A 20,954-nucleotide genomic window follows, 5' to 3' on the forward strand; every position below is an offset into this window, starting at 1 on the left:
ACATTTAAAAAACAACAGCAGTGTGGAGTCACACTTGAAACACTGGCACTAATAACATCAGCTGGTGGAAGCTGCAGTATTAAAGCCCGGTCACTCCAGAAAAAATGAAATTCATCCACAAATCTTGATGTCTCGTTTGCACGCGAGGAGCATGTGAGCGCACGGTAAAGCAGTTGCACTAATAAAAGGAAAAGTAAAAGCATAACTGACGTAAGAAGTTCTGTTTTCAAGGTTGTCGCAGTGCGCTCCCAGGCCGGGTGGCTCCAGTAAATGGTCAATGCCATAGGCCACGCCCTCTTTGAAGTTCAGGTGGAACTCCAACAACTTGGCTTGATTTTCATTAATCAATATAGTCCCTGAAAACACACACACACACACACACACACACACACACACACACACACACACCATTTTTTACATTATTCATTTTCTTGGTTCATCCCTTACTTATGCCATTTGACAAAACATAGAATGAGAGGACGTTATTTATTGTTATTACAAGGAATTAGTATTCTTGTACAGGATAACTTGGCATCTAGTAATAATGAGAAAACACATCATAATAACATGAATAATATCTTGTTAGAAAAATTATCTCTAAAAACGAGAATACGTGTATTAGTAAAACAAGAAAACTATGACATGGTGGAAGCAACTTGCTGCTGTCAACATTAATTCACAATTAATATTATTTTATTCTTTTGGTCATCTGCGGTGTATCTGAGTCATCACTTGGTAAACATGGCACCATGTGAGAGGGAGTTTTCTCTAAAACTAATTCAAACGTGTGTTTGAGGCGAGTTGTTGTGTAACAAATGGAAATGTAGCAACGACGCAATAACTATTAACACATAATATTAGATATGTCTCAGTTTCTGCTTGTTTGTCTCATAGACTGTAGAAAAAGATGGATGAACTGACAGCTCCCGAAAGTGAGGCCAAATCATATTGATTGCCCCCTGGTGGCTGGCTGCAGTATAGGTTTGTAACAGTGTGTATTGTCTCACCACCACGCTCTTGCCACAGCTGAATTTGAGGGTGGATCCGTGCATGGTGCGGTACTCCTTGCGATATTTAGTTAGCTGAGGGGTAGAGACCAACTGCACATACGTACACGCCCACACAATCACATGCACACACACACACACACACACACACACACACACACACAGAGACACGCACACACACACACACACAAAGGAAATCATGTATGTCCAACATCCAATAGCTGTATTTTGTCATATTAATTGTCACAATAATTTGTGTTATGTTACCCGTGTTAATTTCCTACCTTTACGTTACGTATAATGTGAGCCTTCACAGTAGCAGCCAGGAGTTCTTGGTGGTCGGGACTGGAGAGCAGACGCTGTTGTTCGGCTGGCAGGGAGTTGAGGGCCTCGTCTGTGGGCCAGAACATGGTGAACGGCTGGTGGACGGCCATCTGCACCACAGGGAGTAGCCCTGCATCCTACAGTGTTGACGATACAGATTACTAGCAGTACTTTCACTTTTCACAGTACATTTGTTTGACCCAATGTTCATGAAAAGATATCGTATCTATATTAATATTAAACTGAATGGAAAAAAACACCAACTGCAAACTCCGAACACTGTCAGTGTGGCAGATGGAGCTGTAGAAGAGAAACGTGTTTTGTTGTTATTGATTTACCTCCACGAGTTTGAAGAAGCGGCTGTAGCCATAAAATGCAGCTGCTGTGGTGAAGTTCATCTAAACAGAGAGGGGGTCACACTCTCTGTCTATTAAACCTGATCAATCATCAATCGTTTTAAACTCAAACCCTGTCTGGCTGGAGAAGTGGTTTGTCCTGCAGCTGGTAAGGCGTCAGTAGCGCGTCGATGTGGTGAATGACTCCGTCCGGTGTGGTGTAATCACTCTTCACAATCCTCGATCTGTTGTTGATCCAGACTGAACCCTGCAGGGGGAGAGAGACAGGAGAGAGGGACGGGTGAGACAGACAGGTACAAACAAAGATGAGATGAATAGAAAACAAAGAAGACAGGGACAGTTGGAGAGACACAGACAGAAGCATTTTGCCCCCCCTGTAATCAAATCCACCGTTTCAATCCAAATGTCATTATTTTAAATGCAAGTATGACCGAGCATCGACTAAATCGCTGCTGTTTGGTATAAATGAAAAGAATAAAAAAAGCCAAACACTGAAACCTTATTTATAAACTTATATTAATATTGAGTTGATAATTCATAGGCGCTCACATTCTGGTCAGACACGTGTTTGTGTGTGTTACCTGCTGCACGCTGAAGTGTAGCATGTGTCCCGACAATGAGACGACACGCTCGGTTGTTTTGAGGTCACTCAAGGTCAAAATCTCACAGGAGACAAGGTGGTTAAGGGTCAAGTCAGGGAGACGACCACGTAACCTCCATTCTTCAATCTGCACGGGCGCACGCACACACACACACACACACACACACACACACACACACACACACACACACACACACACACACACACACACACACACACACACACACACACACACACACACACGCACGCACGCAGACACGGATATCAATGATACACATATCATGCAATAGCAACTATGTTCCAGATGTATATTTTAATATTCTTTGTTAAAAATACATTTATTGTTAAAACCATTGTTGCATTAGATTATATACAAAAAGTAGATACTGTACTTACAGTAGTAGCATTGTAGATCTCCATAACAGGAACAAAGACAGTGACCGGTCCGCCATCATTAAGACTCCGAGTTTTTGATAACTGAGAAACACAAAACAAAACAAGATGAACTTGTGTGATGATGGATCTGGGGTCGGTTTCATGAGGCAAATCAAATCAGGTCCTTTTTAACCAGAAAAATAATTTAAAAAAACTATCAAAGAACTAAAACCAAGCAGAATAATACATCAGTGTGATAAGAACTACACAAAATAAACCTCAAATCTTTCTTTTGCAAAAATGTATTAGTAGGACATTATTTAATTTTTTTGTTAATTGATGCGAAGCAGAGCAACACATTTTCCATCCCTGGTCTAATTTGAATTAACAATACTTTATTCACTACATATATTAATATGCCAAACGCAAGGCTTTAAAACATCAGTTCACAAAGCAATGACGTCACGGTGGGTTGACACTTGTGTGCCACAGAGAAATTCAACGTCCAGCCCACAGAGCAGCAGCTGATTGGCAAGTTGTTGTCTTGCAGTCGTGTGTGGGATCACAAACAACCCATCCATATGTTTACAAAACAGCATCAAATTAATAAAGTACGTCATTTATGGATTTGAAAGTAAACGACAACAACTCACAGACAGCATTCGATGTAAGTACTGGTTCTCAGTCGATCGATACACCTCCTGTAAGACAGACAAACAGACAACACAACTTCCTGTGAAGAGGACAGGTGTGGCAATAGGAGGTCAGAGGCAAGTCCGAGGTCAGAAGTCAAGCGACTCACAAAGAAGGTGATTCCACGACACTCAATTCCGTCGCCCACATGGTTGTTCGTGCAGGTGCAGTTCCTCTGGCCATCGCCCATGTACAGACACCGAGCATATCTACTGCAGCCACCATTATTCTGCACACACACACACACAAACCAAAAAATGCTGTTACAGGACACAAATTAAAACACCTGCGATCCACAACCTGCATGTATCACCAGTTGGTTTTCTTTATTTCTATCATATATTTATGTATTGATCCATTACTCTGACTGTCCGTTGCATTTGCCTATGCTAACAGCCAGATCTTTCCAAAGAAGTCATTCTGACCTTTCAGACTTGTCTCCATAAAACAAGACAAAAACATAATAGATGAAGAAACAGATGATATGTAGACGTACGGTTCTACAGGGGTTGGCAGGAAAACAAAACCTGCCTGATCCTTGAAAGCCCAGTCGACATTTGCAGGCCGTCTGGAGAAGAAAAGCAAAACAGTCAATTAAACAGTCAGAAAAACCTCATCCATCAGGTCTACATTAAGCGGTCTACATTTTAAAATGCAGCTCTGATGCTAAATCAACTGGGATCCAAAGATATCCAGGCGGATCATTTTCTTCCTTTCCAGCCTCTTTTGGGCATTCACATTAAAAACATCTGGTACGGAGTGGGACAGACAGCAGGGCTGAATCATTTCATGCTCAGGACGTTGAATACAGGTTAGTGACAGCAGCTGTGATGTATCATCGGTTATCGACGTTGAAGATGTTTGTTCACAGAGAAAAATACAAAATAATCTTAACTTCCCTGCCACAGATTGAGCTGTGACTGGGCAGCTAAAGACACAGCCACAGTTCCAGCTCTTCTACCCTCCAATCAGTGTCCCCCTGCTCTGTGGCCTGTAACTGTATTGTGTTTTAATGAAGTCACATTAACCATATAGATGTTCTCATTTATGTATTGTTCTCCTTCTGTTGTCAGTGGAATGAGTATGACACAGTGATTTAATCACGGCCCAGAATTCCCAAGCTGCTGTGCAGCAGTTAAAATTTTTTTATAAATGCAAAATCTCTGACAAGATCATAAATATAACATATAAAGTGGTTTATACCAACAGCTGTGTTGTGTGTTTGGCTATGTAGACATTAAAATGAGTAATCTCTGAAAAAAGTTTGAAGTCAGAGAAAGTCCTTCTTAATTTAACTGCTGCACAGCCAACGACCCTAAAGCGGGAAGATGACTTCATTGTTTTGGAAAACAATGTTTTCCCTGTATATAGTGTATAACACCAAGTCACTCTGAGAGCACATACCGCTGTGGCAGCCCGCTGTATTCTGATTTGCCATGCCACCGTTTCATTAAGAACAAATACAAATTGGTACACTTAGAATAACAAGAGATCTCAAATGTCGTGTTTTGCTCCATTGCTGCATTGTATAGCTGTGTCTCTGTTTACCGCTTGTTCACTTTCCATGAAGTTGTTACTGTCCATGCAGACAGTCAGACCTCATAGTTTCAGCTGCAGTTGTGTATTGGCATGCACTACACTTCTCTCTCTGCATAATTCTGCTAACTAACAAACACATTTGAAAACATAACCTCCTCAGGTAATAATTACAAGACACAGAAGAAGAAGAAACCTTCAGATGCTATTTGATCTTAACTGCCGCCTCCGGAAACTGAGGAGGAAATTAAACCATGAAATCAAGGTTGACACAGCGTTGGGTCATATCTAACACTGTGCACCACGGGAAACTCAGATTTAATTACACGACAGTGATATCTTACAATGTTGGGACCTGCTCTGATGCAGTCTGCTGACTTGTGGCAGCCTCCATTGTTCACCAGACAGCCGTCCAGCTCTGTGAACACAAAATATTTCTTTGTGAAATACACAACTTGTGAATCAGAAAGCTTTGGAGTTGTTGGAAGGTGTATTTGTTTCTTTTCATAGAGCTAGAATGGCACTTTCCCCCACTCTGTGCTGGACTCATACTGTAGACATGAGCAGGAGTATAAATACCTGGGCGTGTTCATAGACCGTAAGCTGGACTGGGCTAAGACACTGATGCCCCCTACAAGAAGGGCCAGACGCGCCTTGGGATCAATAAAGTATTTCTGATTCTGATTTTATCTTCTCTCAATCAAAGAAGAAAGAGAAAGAGAGGATTCCCAAACATGTCAGAGCTTTTTTCCACAAAATATATCATCATATCTTAAGGAACATTCAAGGGCATGAATTTGATCGTTGATATTTTGAGACTTTGCCAGATCTTGATAAGATGTCTGGAGTTTTAGGTTGGGGGTGTGAGATCAGGGGTCAGGGGTCAGGACTACAAACCCAGGCAGACGACTCCGTCTCCAGTGTACCCCTCTTTGCAGGTACAGGTCCTCACTCCCGCGGAGACTTTCATACAGACTGCAAACTCTGAGCATCCACCGTTAGACCTCCTGCACAAATCCAGCTCTGAGAGACAGAAAGAAGTAATCAGATTTGATATATATGCACAGTACGTGTGTGAGTGTTTGTTTTTACCTTTGCAGTAGGTCCCGTTGCCTTCGTATCCAGCCACACACAGACAAGCAGCAGCTACTCCCTGTGGCCCTGTTATGCAGCTACAGCAGAGCACAAACTCTTCAACATGTATGTCACATTCCTACCGAAGCTGCCACTGACGATTTCTGTCGTCTGTGATCATTGTGCTGCGTCATATAATAAGTCTGGTGGTGTTCACTTCAGTGATGTTAGGCCTGACGAGCGCTGTCAGATTGATTTAGCCTATTCCTCTGTGCCACGGAGCATCGATGAGACACACTGCTGCCCTGGGTGACGTGTTCCTTCACAAGCCCACTGTTGGGTTTCTCCAGGTTAGCGTTCCGTACTATCTAGTATGTAAAGTGCCCTAAGATAATTTGTGTTGTGATTTAGAGCTATACAAATGAAATTGAATTGAATCACCATAAACACACACTGTTGTTTATTTTGACAATGAACTGTATTTAAAGATCAACGACACGTCTCCTCTCCTTCCCGTTGTACACAAAAGAAGCTAAAGTTAAAGTAAGGCTACGAGTGCCACCATCTTGTGCTTCTGAAGTTATTTAGAGCCGGACGTCTTGGTGTGTTGTATCGTTTCAGGAGACGTTTGGAGACCATTAAAAAGAGGAAAACGAGCTATGTAGTGAATGATTAACAGACAACCAGGTAGGGTTGCATTGTGGGTAAACTTATAGCCCTGGTGGTCGATCAAAATTACACAAACAGATGACACACAACCCAGCCATGGTCACAACAGGAGGACTTACTTGGCGTTCTCGTCACACACACCTCCACAGGCGTCGTCCTTGATCTCTGAGACACACACACACACACACACACACACACACACACACACACACACACACACACACAATGATTTCAGGTGATAACAAGGAAGAGAAAAACACTCAGTGAGGTGTGAGTGTGTGTGTGTGTGTGTGTGTGTGTGTGTGTGTGTGTGTGTATATCTCTTACCTACAGAGCAGGACGATCCTTTCCAACCTTTATAACACAAACATCTGCCGCTTCCTGCTAGACTGTCCTCACACTTCCCATGGTCACACACACACTCTGCAACAGATACACACACACACACACACACACACACATTAAACAATGATGTATAATACATATATTCTGTTTAAAAAAAAGATTAATCTCAGATTTCATAAAATTATCAGTCATCCTCATAGATTTGTAAGCTTTGCTGGTCTGTGAGAATTGTACATTGTTGTGCTGCTTTAGATTGTTTGTCCAGTTGGTTTCATGCGTTTCTTAGTGTTAGCGTAGCAGGGTTGTTGGAATTGTAAGGTTTTTAGGAGGCGGACTGTTAAAATAACAACTATTGAGGTAGTCCAGTCTAGGTGTATACATTTTGCAGGGCGAGCTGGAGGCGAGTTGGGAATACGTAAAACAAGTAGGCAACATCTGGTTGGTGACCCTTCCCGGTCTCAAATCATCCCGTTCATCCTCTCGTGTGCAGCAGCCCTTCGACTCCATCAGTAAGCCTGCATCTCATTAGCTCAGTTTTGCAGAGAAGAGACATGCACAGACATTTTTTTGCTAAATACAGCTATTTGCATATTTTTTGCCCTCAGGCAGCTGAGCTGTATTTGAGGTTTTAATCTCTCTGTCTTCATTAAGTCACTTGATTATGTGACTTTAAGTCTGACATCAAATACCTACAGTTTGTGTGGCTTTATTATCCACTGACAGATTTCTGAGAAACAGATGATTTGGATTTTTCAGTCCAATGAGCACCAGATAAAGCTTATGCCTCGAGAAGTCTACTTTTGTGTTTGTGGTCAGTTTAACTAAGTAACGGCCCCTTGTGGCAGAAATACATTACTGCAGACACAACTTCAGGGCCTCTCTCTGTGTTTAGGAGTGTCAGGATGAGTGTCCTCACTGGAGGAGCAGTTGACTCCGAATCTTCCTGGTTCACAGTCCTCGCATGCGGTGCCATGGAAACCCTCGTAGCAACTGCACTCCCCGTTGCCATGGACACCGTCCTTACACTCCCCATTATTGGAGCACCAGCTGCCGACATCCCCAGGGCATTTGAAGCACTCGTGACCAAAGTAGCCGGGGCAACAGGTGTGATCCTGCAGGACAGATCAATAGTATTATCAGTATTATTTTTGTTTTTAAGCCCATTAAGTGTCTATTATGCAAATGTTTATTATGCCTTCACCTCATGGCAAAAAACAGGAAACCATCATTGAATTGCAAAATAAAATTACTCCCAAAACAGAGTTCTCTATATCCAAACTGATCTATAGCATTGAAGGGTGGTGGTAGCAGCTATAAGCAGCAGCAGTAGTAGTTGTAGAAGGAGTTGTTATATCAGCAAACCATGGTAAACCTAATGCCTGGTAAACCAATGATATTTCACCAACTTCCTCCTGGAGCCAATCTGCTTCCTCAGCCTCACTAGCATGTTAGCAACATAGGGTTGTAAGCTATGCAGGTTTGTTAGAGTAACAGCTGAACTACACCAATGGATAGTAGCGGCAGTGGTGGCAGAACGGTCTGTGCATGACAAAGAAATTAGAAACTAGCCCTCTAAAGGGACTTTTTTCAATATACAACGTGAACAACTGCGGTAAATCATACTTCATGCACGGCATAGAATTTTGGCTAGTAGCAGTAACAGTAATAATACAATTTGCAGACCAAGGTGGAATGAACACATTTGATGACACAGCCTGGCGTCCACTTCCTCCGGGAATTAAAACGCTTCCTGTATTGACAGTTCGGCTGCATGTCTGCAGGAAACTGTTCTTTGATCTGTAGTAGAAGGCATAAGCAACACAACAGATATACACAGTGAGAGCTGTGGAATAACAAAGGTACCTACAGAGGTAAAATACACAACATGCACACTTCAACACTGTGCGATCAGATCAAACTGAATCTTTTCAAATGTCCCTTTGTGAATGCTACAGTGTTTTTGTTAATATAACTCTAAGGTTATTTTTTTTCAGGTAGATCCTGTTTTTTTGAATTATGCCACGTGGGTATTCATTTTATTGTGTCCACCCTCTATATACTGGCAACTTTCTTACTGGTTTGAAGCCAAACAAGCATCGAGGTTCTCCTTTGCAGTCGGTACACCTCCCCTGCAGACAGGGAGAGAGAGAGAGAGAGAGAGAGAGGGAGAGAGAGAGAGAGTGGTTGGAGTAACAGCAGAAAACAAGGCAGCTTGATTGACTTTAAGGGGACGAAGGGGCCTTGGAGGAGGTGTGCTCTCTACTGAGCCATGCTAGTTTAGGGTTTGGTTCGTAATACAATCTTCACGTATGTATGAATATGTGTTTAAATACACCCTGTAAGAGGAACCCCTTCAAAATTGGATGGTATTACACTGTGTTCATTTATATTGCTCATTGCTTTTCTCTAAGTGTCAATAAATGTCATTTGCCATAAGCCATTTGTGCTTCACTGATGTGTACAACCTCTGATTCATTATCCACTCCAACCAGCCCTGATGCACTTCTCGCTGCTGTGCATGCATTACACAAATAATCAGGTTAATCCATTCAATCATTCACATTCCGTCTGTCCGTCCTTCTATTGGTTCTTTGGTCCATCTATCTACTGGTTGTTCTGTTTGTCTGTTTATCAGTCCATTCATGTGTCCATCTATGTCTCCTACATTATTCATTCATAGAACCATCCCTCCCTCCCTTCTTCCTTACATCCCTTTGCACGTAGACCTCTCTGCTGCATCTGTTGCGGCGGACTTTGAGGACCTGCGGGAGGACGATGAGGACGGCGTTGTACGTCTCAAAAAAGGTGCCTTCAACAGGAACGTTGTTCACAACTGTCTGGAGGATGAGAAACAAATCAGACTCTTTGCTCCGCCTGGCTGGTCGAGATTTACACACACGTTTGACTTTCACAGATGAACTAAAATCTGGAAATATTGATATTGTTTATTTATATCAATATCAAAAATGAACGGTGAATGTAAAAACCAACAGTGTCGTCACTGAACCAACACACGTGTGTAATGGGCGTGAAGCTACCTGGTTGTTGTCGTTTAAGTGGAACTGGACCTGGTAGTCGCGGCCCAACAACGTGCTCTTCAGCAAGCCGTCAGACAGCTGGTCAGGGTAGAGCAGGCTGTTGTAAATCACATGGTACTTGAACACATCCGGTTCCTGGACAGATACAAACCATGCACAAAAAGATTCTGGTTTATTGATTTGTTATTGACTTGTGTTATTGATTCCAGTTTTCGTTGTTGGGCCGAGTGGCAGCTGTTTCCCCTGTTGGGAAAAAAATGGCCAATCCCAGCATTTCAGGAGTTAAGCATGACGTCCTCTTCGTGTGGCAGAGCCAGAACAATATGTGATGAGAACAATGAGATGTTTTGTTTTTGCAAATGCTTCTGTGTTGACTAAAAAAAGATGTTGATGGGAAAAGTCACCGTTGATTGGTTAAAGCAAAAATAACCCCCATCAACCTAACATCACCTGATCATCTGATCTGGTTTATTTATTTATGAGGAGTTATTGCACTGGCTCATATCATCTGGACCTACCAGGACGGAGGAATTAGTCTTGCTGAGGTGTTGCCTGATGGCGTCGTCTGTGGGCATCAAGATGGTGTTATCTGCCTTATGTAAGCTCTCTGATAAGTTGTACATCTGTGAAAACACACACACACACACACACACACACACACACACACACACACACACACAAAGCTTAAAAACAAACCAGGTTTTGAATCCACACACAGGTGACTACACCGACAGATATCTCACCAGAGCGTACTGTCTGAAGAGAGTGAAGTTGGAGGAGGAGTTCAGGAAGCCCATCAGCGGGGGAGGCTCGGGGGGGAGTCCTGAAAGTGGCGGTGCCAGTACCTGATCACATCCAAATTAAACTTTACCACGCAGATAATCAGATTGAATCCATCTAAAAAAGATATCCTGTCCGGAAATACACCTTTTCCACAATATTAGTTCTGGTTCTTGGGTGAAATTCTTGGAACCGCGGCTCTTTCAGTTTTTCTACTCTGCCGTTTTGCTGTTAGGAAGGTGACACTTACCTGGTCTATGATGTGAATGTAGCCATTTGTTGCCGGTAGGTTGCGTGTGATGATGGAGGCGTTTCCAATTTTAATCACCTGGAACAAAATAAGTCAAATGTTCTAGATACGTGTTTGCATCTCACTCTGAACGCAGGCTTCAGATAAGTCCGGTCAAAAGACAAAGTGTTTACTGTGCATACAAATAAATAAGTATCTTAGTGCAAACCCCCTCCAACATCCCCGGCACATCATAAACACACATTTATACTTTTTAGTCTTCAACCAAACCTCTAAAGTTACGAAGATAGTTGCATGGGGCCTCGTTAGGGGGCTTCCAAACATGGTGTAAATTGCATGAAAGTTGATAAAAAACTAGCTGCATGTCAGACACAGTTATCCCATTCTTACGCCGCTGCTGTTGCTGATCTCCCAGGAGGTGAGAGGGTTTAAAGTGGGCAACCGGCTGCCCACCAGTCCCTCCAGATCCTCCATGAGGTAGATTCCTGGCAGGATGTGGGCCCTGCAACCAGGAAGAGCAAGAGGAACACAGACTCACAACACAGAACCAGATGATTCACATACTCTGAACCATAATACCGTGTTGTTGTTAAGATCCCTGCTCCTCACCTTTAAGGCGATTCACAATCTCGCTCCTCTATCACCAGACATTCTTAACATTGACTCTCTCTCCATTTTTAAGTCTCATCTAAAAACTCATCTTTTCAAACAGGCATATTCAGTTCGATTGTCTTGCATGTTTCATTCGCTGCTCATTTTATTCACAAGATGTTTTTGATACATTGTTTTTTTGCTGTTGTGTTTTTATCTCTGTCGTGTAAGTTGACCTTGAGTGCTCTGAAAAGCGGCTATAAATAAAATGCATTATTATTATTATTATTATAAACAGGAATATTATTATATCAAAATATTAGTGCGTGAGGTGACTGACCGCAGGAAGTGAGGCAGGTGGTGGCGATTGAACCAGAACAAGGATTCACCTGAAGTGACGTTACTCATTGCTTTTGCTGACGGAACCAACACTGTCAGGTTCCCACCACTTAGCTCCTGAGAGACAGCAGGACACCACTAACCACACACACACACACACACACACACACACACACACACACACACATTAAACAATGATGTAGATTTGTTAACCTCGCAGATGTATTAGCCTGAAGAGCATGTTAGCATCATAGCTTTGTTAGTAGTGAAGATTTGTTAGTCTGGCAGAGTCTGGTTCCTCCTCACATGAAACCGCATGTGGAACATGAACATCTGTGGGCTCAGGTCCATTTCCTGCAAACACACACAGTTATTTAAATAATTAATGTCATTTTAACCCGACCAAGGAAGTTATGTTTTCATTGCTGTTTGTCTGTCCGTTAGCAGGATTATGCAAAAACTACTCAGCCTGCATTACTCTGATGTGAATAGTCACCTCCAGTAATGATCCATAGCAGATGGTCCCATCTCCAGCGAAGCCTTCAGGACAGGTACAGGTGCGAGTGCCGTTCTTCGGCTCACACTTTGCCTGACATGGTGTAAAAGCAGAGAGGGATCGTGGGTGATTTTCACTCATAACACAAAAAATACTGGACATCAGAATCTTGAGATGAAGCAGAATCACAACCTCTGCAGGAGACATTTGAAGATATTTCACTCAACAGCAACAATAGAAACAACGTCCCAGTTACTTCACAGTTAACTACTGTAACTGAGAACTACCTTCCACCAAAGTATGACCACAAACTGTGGCAGAGGTGGATTGCCACGTCACATGTTTTTTGGGTTGTTTACTAAATTGTTCGACTGCCCTTTGATGAAATACATTTATGATGGTTTTAATATCTCATTTATTGACAAAAGTATAAAAACCTACATTTATGCGTTGGACATGGGCTCATAACCCCAACCAGTGTTTCAAACCATTTTGGACCTGGCAGGGCCAGTGCTTAAGTAGAGTCAACTGCTGGAGACATCTCTGACATTTTGATATATGGAAAATTCAACATCCTCGAATCAAAGGTGACTGATGTTGTATGCGTGTGTTGTGTGTGTGTGTGTGTGTATGTGTGTGTGTGTGTGTGTGTGTGTGTGTGTGTGTGTGTGTGTGTGTGTGTGTGTGTGTGTGTGTGTGTGTGTGTGTACCACGTCATGGCAGCCTCCGTTGTATTGGCGACAGGGGTTGATCAGGTCACACACAATCCCGTTGCCCATGTAACCTTTTTTACACACACACTCACTCTACAGTCACACACAGAGACATACAAACAAACAAAGTTATTAACAGTCCTCTAAAGTATGTACGGTCACACAGCTGAGTCATAGATTGTTCATACTAGATAGATAATACTAATAATAATAATAATAATAATAAGAAGAAGAAGAAGAAGAAGAAGAAGAAGAAGAAGAAGAAGAAGAAGAAGAGCTGTTTGAAACAAAGTTACAAAGCGATTTACAATGTACATGGTTTAGAAACTATGCAGTAACTATCCCACATTTAAGATAAGAAATTAAATACTACAAACAATAACTACATTTACCGCACTGCGGTTGTATGCCTCCTCCAACCAGTGCAGTTTCTGTGTACATATTTCAACAGATTAATTTAAGGTCACTGTGACCTTTGACCCCTGAAACGTAACAGTGAAAATTATGACAGAAAAGTATGAACTTTAAGTTGTATGAACTGACCTGCCCGGGTCCCAAGTGGTTACAGTTGGCGTTGGGGCTGCAGCCGCTTTGACTCGCCAACTGACAGTTGTTGATCTCCACACACACTTTGCCGTCACCTGTCCAGCCCTCGACACACACACACGACATGTTACCTGGACCCATGTACACACATTCTGCCTGTAGGGAAGCAGAGAGAGGATATGTTAGAAATGCAGTTTGACAACTTTGAATCCAAGTCCAAGTTTAGACATAAAAATCACACGTGACAAACTGCCAGTTTGACAATGTTGATATTCAATATCTGCTATTTTAAACTGAACAGAGCTGATCCAGGTGCAGCAAGTACACCCGTCATGTTGAATTTCATTAGCAGATAAACGCGGGGTTTAAAGAATGAAACTCTCCAGAAACTCTCAGTATCCGCCAGGTGAACTTCTCACTTTGTAATAAAAATGTCAGAATTAACACTGAACAGACATGGAACCACTTCTCTCCAGCTCAAGAGAGGCCGATGATTCATCCAAACAGGGCACGTGAACCTGCTTTACAACCTTTATGGGGGCATATCATTTCTAGGTCAAATAGAATGAAAATATATATAGAAAATATATATTTAGAAAATATTTAGAACTCCAGGGAGCTTTAACACACACAAACACACTTACATTGGTGTCGCAGCCTCCTCGGTTGCTCTTCAGGCAAAGATTGATGTGAGAGCAGGAGTGACCGTCACCCTCGTATCCATCCCTACACACACACCTGATGCAACACACACAGATTCATGGATTAGTTCCAACACAATCAGGTAATCAGGTTCAGGTAACAACCCGAGAAACTACCGACATTACATGTCATTTAGCTGACGCTTTTATCCAAAGCGACTTCTAATTACTGCATTCAACATCTATGAGGGGCCATTCGGGGGTTCAGCATCTTGCCCAAGGACACTTCGGCATGTGCTGGGATTCGAGCCGCTCTACCCCTCAGCCACAGTCGCCCCTCAAGGTCACAGTGACCTTTGACCACTGAAAATTGAATCGGTTGATGTTTGAGTCCAAGTGACAACTGATTTAATTAGAAGAAATTCCCTCAAGGCAGAGTAGGATTAACGAAATGTGACTAAACCTAACTAAGCATGCTTGTCCAGTGTAATGCACATACATGGTATGCAGTCCTGTGTGTGTACAGTACGCGTGGATGTGACAGTGCTCCTGCAGCCCGTCGGAGTTACAGGGCGTGGCCGTCTTGTCACAGCTGTCTCCAGAGTATCCATCATAACAAGATCCTCTTCGACAAACACCACCACTGCCTGGACGGTTATCACACAGGCCGTGGAGACACCGACACTCTGAAGACACACACACACACACACACACACACACACACACACACACACACACACACACAATAGCAGAACAATGTAACGCCAGGCAAAATACATCAGTGGGCCCTTGTTTTAAATTCAAAGTAAAAAATGAAGTGGACAAATTTAAACACAACAAAATAATACTGACAGTAAAACACAGTACAATATATCATAGACAATTATAATTCAGTTAAATGAATGAAAATGAATGTTCGATTTGTTAAAATGGAGCAGCTACTCATGACAGACAATCGTCATCTGAGGAATAATTGTAATTCCATTAGGGATTTCCTTAGGTTTCCTTTAGCGCCACCTTGAGGTTGACTTTTGTGGTTTTATGTGAATTGAAAGAACTGGTGATTCTTCTCCTCTTGCTCCATTCAAGGAAAATTCACATTGAGCGAGTGTGAATGTTGATGACGTTTCTAACACGTGACAGATGCGAAGCTGAAAAAGAGCTGCCCTACACAAAGAAGACGCCTGTGAAGACTTTATATTCGAGAGCGTTTGGTGATAAGGGCCCACGTGGGTGTCGATGTGCTGTAAACAAAAACACGGAGCTTTCCGCGGCGGAGGTTAATACATCATGTCCTGCCTCCTGCTGCTCTACCCTGGATCCTGCAAATGTCCCAATGCTGCGGACATTATCAGGAGTTCGTGTCTGAAAACAGCTTCAGTGTGTCTTAGGTGGAGCAGACGGTAATCTGATCCCAAAAAGCTACGAGTAAACACATCCAAGAAGAATTCACAGCACCTCTGGAGGTGTTGAGAAGATGTACAGATGGTGAGGACATGTGTAAATGTATCTCTCACTCCAAGATGCACATGTGACCTTTACTCCTCCTACACTGTGACTCTGTCAGTAAGCAGCCTGTGAAAATATCTACTGACTGTCTGATTTCCTTAATTCATCCACGGTCTGTGTCCTCTGCGATAAGAGCAGCTAAAATTAGGTTAAATTACCCGTTGTTCTCCGTCTCATTAAAGCAACTGGGGGAAATGACTGCAGCCATTTCTACACATTCAATCAAATACCAGGAGCACTGAAGCATTGATTTGATCCCTGATCAGTTCAGTGAGTATTGATCTGTAGACATGAGTCAGAGGCTGTGAAGACGAGGAGACTCTCTGCTGTTACCTTCATCGCAGTTCTCTCCGTGCTTGGATGGATCCGAGCAGATGTGGCAGGCGACACCCTTGAAATTTGACTGACAGCTGCATGAGCCGTTGCCATGGATACCGTCAATGCACTGCATGTGGTAAAATAAATAAATAAATGTAAGTAAAGCACATCGCTTGAGAGACAAGACTCCTGTGACCCAGTTGTTTGCTTGTTGCTCACCGCTCCTTTGTCATAGCAGGGATTCTGGAATCCTCCAATACAGGGTTTACAGTCTGGACCATAGAAACCTTTACAACACTCCGCTACCTGTTATACACACACACACACACACACACACACACACACACACACACACACACACACACACACACACACACACACACACACACACACAATGTTCAGTATAAATAAAGCTCCTGATGCAGGTTTTAGTGTTTCCACTCTCACCTGCTTGGTGGTGTTGCAGTACTTAGCGCAGCCTGAACTCTGTTTGTGTGCCACAGGAGACGCGAGGTATAAACAGCCGGTCTGATGTTTGTCCTGGAGAGACAGAAGTAAATCCTTATGTGCATGAAAGACAAGGAAATTAGGCAAAGTAAAACGTTTTAATCTACAATGTGAACAACTTCATGCTCGGAATGGTGTCCCGAAATAATAGACGCAATATTCTGTACGTAATAGACTGAAAACAAGAGTTATACAATTTCTTTCTCATTGTTATGACAGAGGTTATACGTTAAAATACTCTCAAAGTTGATCCTTACATGTAAAATATAGTGTCTCATAAATGCACATCTCTGAGTAGCTGAGTTTTGTGCAGAGTACAGAGTAGGACGAGCGTTAAAAATGTTTTATGTTTATGACGCCAAGTCCAATCTGTGCTTTCACAGGTATAAATAGCAAATTACATCACTGTGACTCCATCGAACACTAAAGATCTTTAACACAAACCATTAATACCAGAAGTCACATCGTTCCCATGAGCACAAGCTTTCACCTTATTCATGAACTACCAAACCGGCTGCATAAATCTATACATAAACGTAGATTTCAGGGGGGAATTGAACAGAATAGAAATGATGTTGCAGTAACAATGACGTATTTTACCATCTCAGTGCTGCCACCTGGACATTCTGTCTCATAGAGGTAACTGCAGTGAACACACGGCCCCTAAAAAACACACAATCACACACACATTAATAACACTTTCACAATCTGTCCTTTTAACATCAGCATGAGCTTTGAAGACATCACACATCTGGTCGATGCTGAAATGATTTTGACACAGTTACAATCCTCGATAGATGTGCACATTTAATCATCGCCTTCTTTCGCTGTTCCAGAATATGAAGCACAGACTTTGACCTTTCATGTTCACCACTGTTAACCCCGAGGCGGCACTAGCTGTGAGGTCATGCAGCTGTGTTTATATGTGTTTTCAGTAAATAAAAACATGTAGTTGAGATCTTGATTTATCGCAAAAAAACTGCTTTGGAGAATAGCTGTGATTTTTTTTATTTTTTTTAAATCGATGAAACTGCCACTTTGTGCAATGGAAACAGATTCGGTGAATAATTGTCGCCTTGAGTGGCATTTAAATGTCACTTATTTAAATGTCACTGTTATTTCTGCTCTGGGAGACAAAATATCAGGCGTGTGTGGACCAATGAGGATTCTGCAAATGAATCGACGAAACAAACGTGGTGTCCTTGTCATCGAGCCGCATGTTAATACATGCTGCATAGTGGGAGGCTTCATCTTGACAAGCCCTCTTCTTCTGCAGTGGTAAAATGGCCTGCATCTGTTGAGTTAGCACCACCTACTGGTTATCTTGATGACATTACGTAGAGCCCTCAGGCTTCTCACCACGGTGATCTTGTAATCGATGATGTCACAGCGGTGAGGCAGGATGGGGAGGATGGAGGGCGGGTACAGCAGCCCGTCAATCATATGGATGACCCCGTTGGACGCCACAATGTTGGTGGTCACCAGACGGACGCCCTTCTCCCCCAACAGGATCTCACCCTGCAGGAGAAAGCAGGAGGGTCAGGCCGAGCTAATGGAAACTGTGAATGTTCCCTGTGAATTAACCATGACAAACACTGAAGAACCAATCAGAGACACTTACATCATTGGACACAGAAATGGTGACGATCTGATTGGCCATCGTCAGGATCTTAGGAAGAGAGGACAACTCGTCGACTGTCAGCTACAGAGAGAAAGAATGATCAAATAAAACAACATCCTGTTAACTTCATTAATCTTAGAGCCACAACCCATAGCGGAGTTAAAACTATAAAGTTTCTCCTGAAGGTGGCACAAGAGTAAAGGTAAAGAGTTTGTTCAGGGATATGTTCACGACCTTTTCTTCATTAAAAGACTCTTAGGATCCTCCTGTAAAATCTATCACTGGGTTTCTGCAGGTTTAAGCGAGTTCAATTTAAGACCTTTTAAGACCAAAATGCATGAAATTAAAGACCTTTGTGAAGTATGACACATATGAAGGAATATTGCAGTCCCAGAATTACTTGCACTTCCCCATAATTGAAGATAAGGTGAAGTAGCGGAGTGGAGTACAACGCTCGAAACGCCACGTTACCTCTCAAACTGCAGGCAGAGAGAGTTTCCCCACAGCCGAGCTGAGTGTACTGAGATAAACTCTCACCGGGGTGTTGTTCGACTCAGTTATCAGTTTCACGTCAGTCTGGTTTCTGGTTTTATTACAGCGTGCTAAAATTTGTGTCGCTGACAAAGAACTACAACACACACAGACATAAAAACTATTTCTCCTAAGAAAATACAAACTTCTTAAGCGACGGTAGCGTAAATAGCCTTCTGTCCCTGATCTGCATTAATTGTGTGTATATTTGTGCACGTCCTCTGAAAACTTATTAGGAGACAAAACAGGCAAAATGGAGCAAACTTTTTCTGAAGAGCTACATTATCACAGCCTCCTCCAACGTCTGCGCTGCCCTCTAGCATGTGGGCAGTGATGAGATATCTCGCTGTGAACCATCGTGTTGAATAGAAAGCAAAAGGCAAAAGGAAAGAAAGACGCAGAAGGAGAAACCGATGGATTGATGGAGGAGGTGTTGGGTCGGGGGAGTCTTACCACAGCCTTGGAGAAAACGTGGTGTCTGAGGAGTTCCTGAAGTTTATGTTTGGCCTTAAAAAAAGAACAGAATTAACCATTGGCTGGTTTTTATATAGAAAATTGACATTATAAATATTAGGTAGTATTTGGAAACAGCTTTTAAAGATTTACATCTTCAGCAGGAACTGACAATGTTTCAGATTTAGAATAACAATGACAAAAATAAAATATCAGCAGGCTCCTCCCTTTAATCCACCTGGATGATATTTACTCTAACCACAAATAGATAAAAACTGAAGAATGAACGAGACGTGACTCTCTCCTTGTGTCCTTACATCGTTCAGCATGTACAGGATGCTGCCGTCTCGCGCTAGATCCACCGCCTGGTTGGTGGGAACAAACACCGTCAGGGGCCCAGGACCCCGCAGAGGAGGTGGCGACCCGCAGTTCTGCAAACACACAAACATGTCACATCTGATTAGAACCACGGATTTAGAACAGATTCCTGTTTAGTGCCAGTTCACTAGTAGTTACCGTTGCTATGGCGGTCAACCTGCCCATTGTCACACATTTTTGTAATAACAAGCTTTACCATCCAAAATGTTTACCAGCGTGTGATTTCAGCTTTTAATTTCTAGCAAACAAACGTTTATTCTGCAGAAACAAGACAAGAATATGAACACGTCCTTTATATGCACCTGATGGAGAGCATACAGTGCTGTGCAGAGGTTTTATGCACTTTAGATGATTCGATTCCTAACAATCACACAACACCATCAGGGACTGGTCCTGAATTCATTCTGAAGCATGATGACAAGCCCAAGGGAAGGACGGCCCAGCTCTGATGGGACGTGGTAACTCCTCCCAGAAGTCTCTGTCTGTCTGTGGCTCACATATCTCGAGAACTGTTCGTCTTATTGGCTTCACACTCGGTACGTGTAACATCTTACATAAGATACATTTAATGTTTAATCGTTTTTGTTGCTGTTTTTCTTTCTTCCGAATTGTAATGGAGCAGAAGAAGCAGGAAATAGAAATTCTGAAAAATGCTTTCGACCAATAAAGTTTGATTTCCTCACATGTTGAGATAAAAAGCAAATATCTGTGTGATGTTACCAGCCTGAACAGAACACTCACATCAACCAGAGATAGGAAGCGGTTGTATTTTGGATCCTTAGTCAGAATCTCTCCGATCGTCTTATCAGCAAACTGGACAGAAGGAAAAGAGGAAAGAATTCAAATCACTACCGTACAAAAAAAGGTTTCATTAAACATGGGCATGAGTGTTTTACTGAAGCATTTAGTTTGATCAGTTCTGTGTATATGTTGTAGTTTGTGTCATCACAGAGTTTTCCATATCTGGTGAAATAGCTCTTGAACTCACCTGTTCGTCAAGAGGGTGCCGATCAGACAGAGTGACTGTGATTGGCCGGTCAATGATGTGGATGATCCCATTGGCTGCTGGCAGGTCTTCCTGGAGGACGGTGTATGGTCTGCTGGGGTTTTCCATCAGGATGAACCTCTGCAACAACGAGGACACAGAAAGAGAGGCCACAAGAGACACAGTCAAATAACCTGGGTAACACAATAATCTCATTTATTTGACATCGTGGGAAGTTTCAGTTGATTTCTTCCCGAAAGATTTGTCTTCAGCATTTA

General features: G+C 42.5%; 1 protein-coding gene across 1 annotated transcript in view; it reads right to left on the bottom strand.

Annotated features, from left to right (window-relative positions):
- stab1 (stabilin 1) overlaps window positions 1-20,954 on the bottom strand; it is a 47,783-nt gene that overhangs the window by 14,212 nt on the left and 12,617 nt on the right. The window contains exons 13-53 of the mRNA XM_047339289.1: window positions 20,680-20,817; window positions 20,433-20,504; window positions 19,631-19,744; window positions 19,314-19,367; window positions 18,330-18,410; window positions 18,068-18,226; window positions 17,309-17,371; window positions 16,649-16,741; window positions 16,421-16,507; window positions 16,217-16,328; window positions 14,874-15,060; window positions 14,378-14,471; window positions 13,731-13,889; window positions 13,185-13,280; window positions 12,475-12,567; window positions 12,285-12,332; window positions 11,980-12,116; window positions 11,439-11,550; window positions 11,049-11,126; window positions 10,762-10,863; window positions 10,537-10,641; window positions 10,019-10,153; window positions 9,689-9,817; window positions 9,056-9,109; window positions 8,664-8,777; window positions 7,897-8,092; window positions 6,963-7,058; window positions 6,755-6,800; window positions 5,985-6,064; window positions 5,790-5,915; window positions 5,237-5,310; window positions 3,853-3,924; window positions 3,466-3,585; window positions 3,317-3,364; window positions 2,685-2,765; window positions 2,269-2,415; window positions 1,800-1,934; window positions 1,670-1,729; window positions 1,292-1,468; window positions 1,008-1,100; window positions 211-357 (exon numbers count right to left, since the gene is read on the bottom strand). Of these exons, the coding sequence (XP_047195245.1) occupies window positions 211-357; window positions 1,008-1,100; window positions 1,292-1,468; window positions 1,670-1,729; window positions 1,800-1,934; window positions 2,269-2,415; window positions 2,685-2,765; window positions 3,317-3,364; window positions 3,466-3,585; window positions 3,853-3,924; window positions 5,237-5,310; window positions 5,790-5,915; window positions 5,985-6,064; window positions 6,755-6,800; window positions 6,963-7,058; window positions 7,897-8,092; window positions 8,664-8,777; window positions 9,056-9,109; window positions 9,689-9,817; window positions 10,019-10,153; window positions 10,537-10,641; window positions 10,762-10,863; window positions 11,049-11,126; window positions 11,439-11,550; window positions 11,980-12,116; window positions 12,285-12,332; window positions 12,475-12,567; window positions 13,185-13,280; window positions 13,731-13,889; window positions 14,378-14,471; window positions 14,874-15,060; window positions 16,217-16,328; window positions 16,421-16,507; window positions 16,649-16,741; window positions 17,309-17,371; window positions 18,068-18,226; window positions 18,330-18,410; window positions 19,314-19,367; window positions 19,631-19,744; window positions 20,433-20,504; window positions 20,680-20,817 (4,314 nt within the window). The remainder of the gene's footprint in view (window positions 1-210; window positions 358-1,007; window positions 1,101-1,291; window positions 1,469-1,669; window positions 1,730-1,799; window positions 1,935-2,268; window positions 2,416-2,684; window positions 2,766-3,316; window positions 3,365-3,465; window positions 3,586-3,852; window positions 3,925-5,236; window positions 5,311-5,789; window positions 5,916-5,984; window positions 6,065-6,754; window positions 6,801-6,962; window positions 7,059-7,896; window positions 8,093-8,663; window positions 8,778-9,055; window positions 9,110-9,688; window positions 9,818-10,018; window positions 10,154-10,536; window positions 10,642-10,761; window positions 10,864-11,048; window positions 11,127-11,438; window positions 11,551-11,979; window positions 12,117-12,284; window positions 12,333-12,474; window positions 12,568-13,184; window positions 13,281-13,730; window positions 13,890-14,377; window positions 14,472-14,873; window positions 15,061-16,216; window positions 16,329-16,420; window positions 16,508-16,648; window positions 16,742-17,308; window positions 17,372-18,067; window positions 18,227-18,329; window positions 18,411-19,313; window positions 19,368-19,630; window positions 19,745-20,432; window positions 20,505-20,679; window positions 20,818-20,954) is intronic.

This window comes from Hippoglossus stenolepis, chromosome 3 (assembly GCF_022539355.2).
Source record: "Hippoglossus stenolepis isolate QCI-W04-F060 chromosome 3, HSTE1.2, whole genome shotgun sequence".
NCBI lineage: Eukaryota > Metazoa > Chordata > Actinopteri > Pleuronectiformes > Pleuronectidae > Hippoglossus > Hippoglossus stenolepis.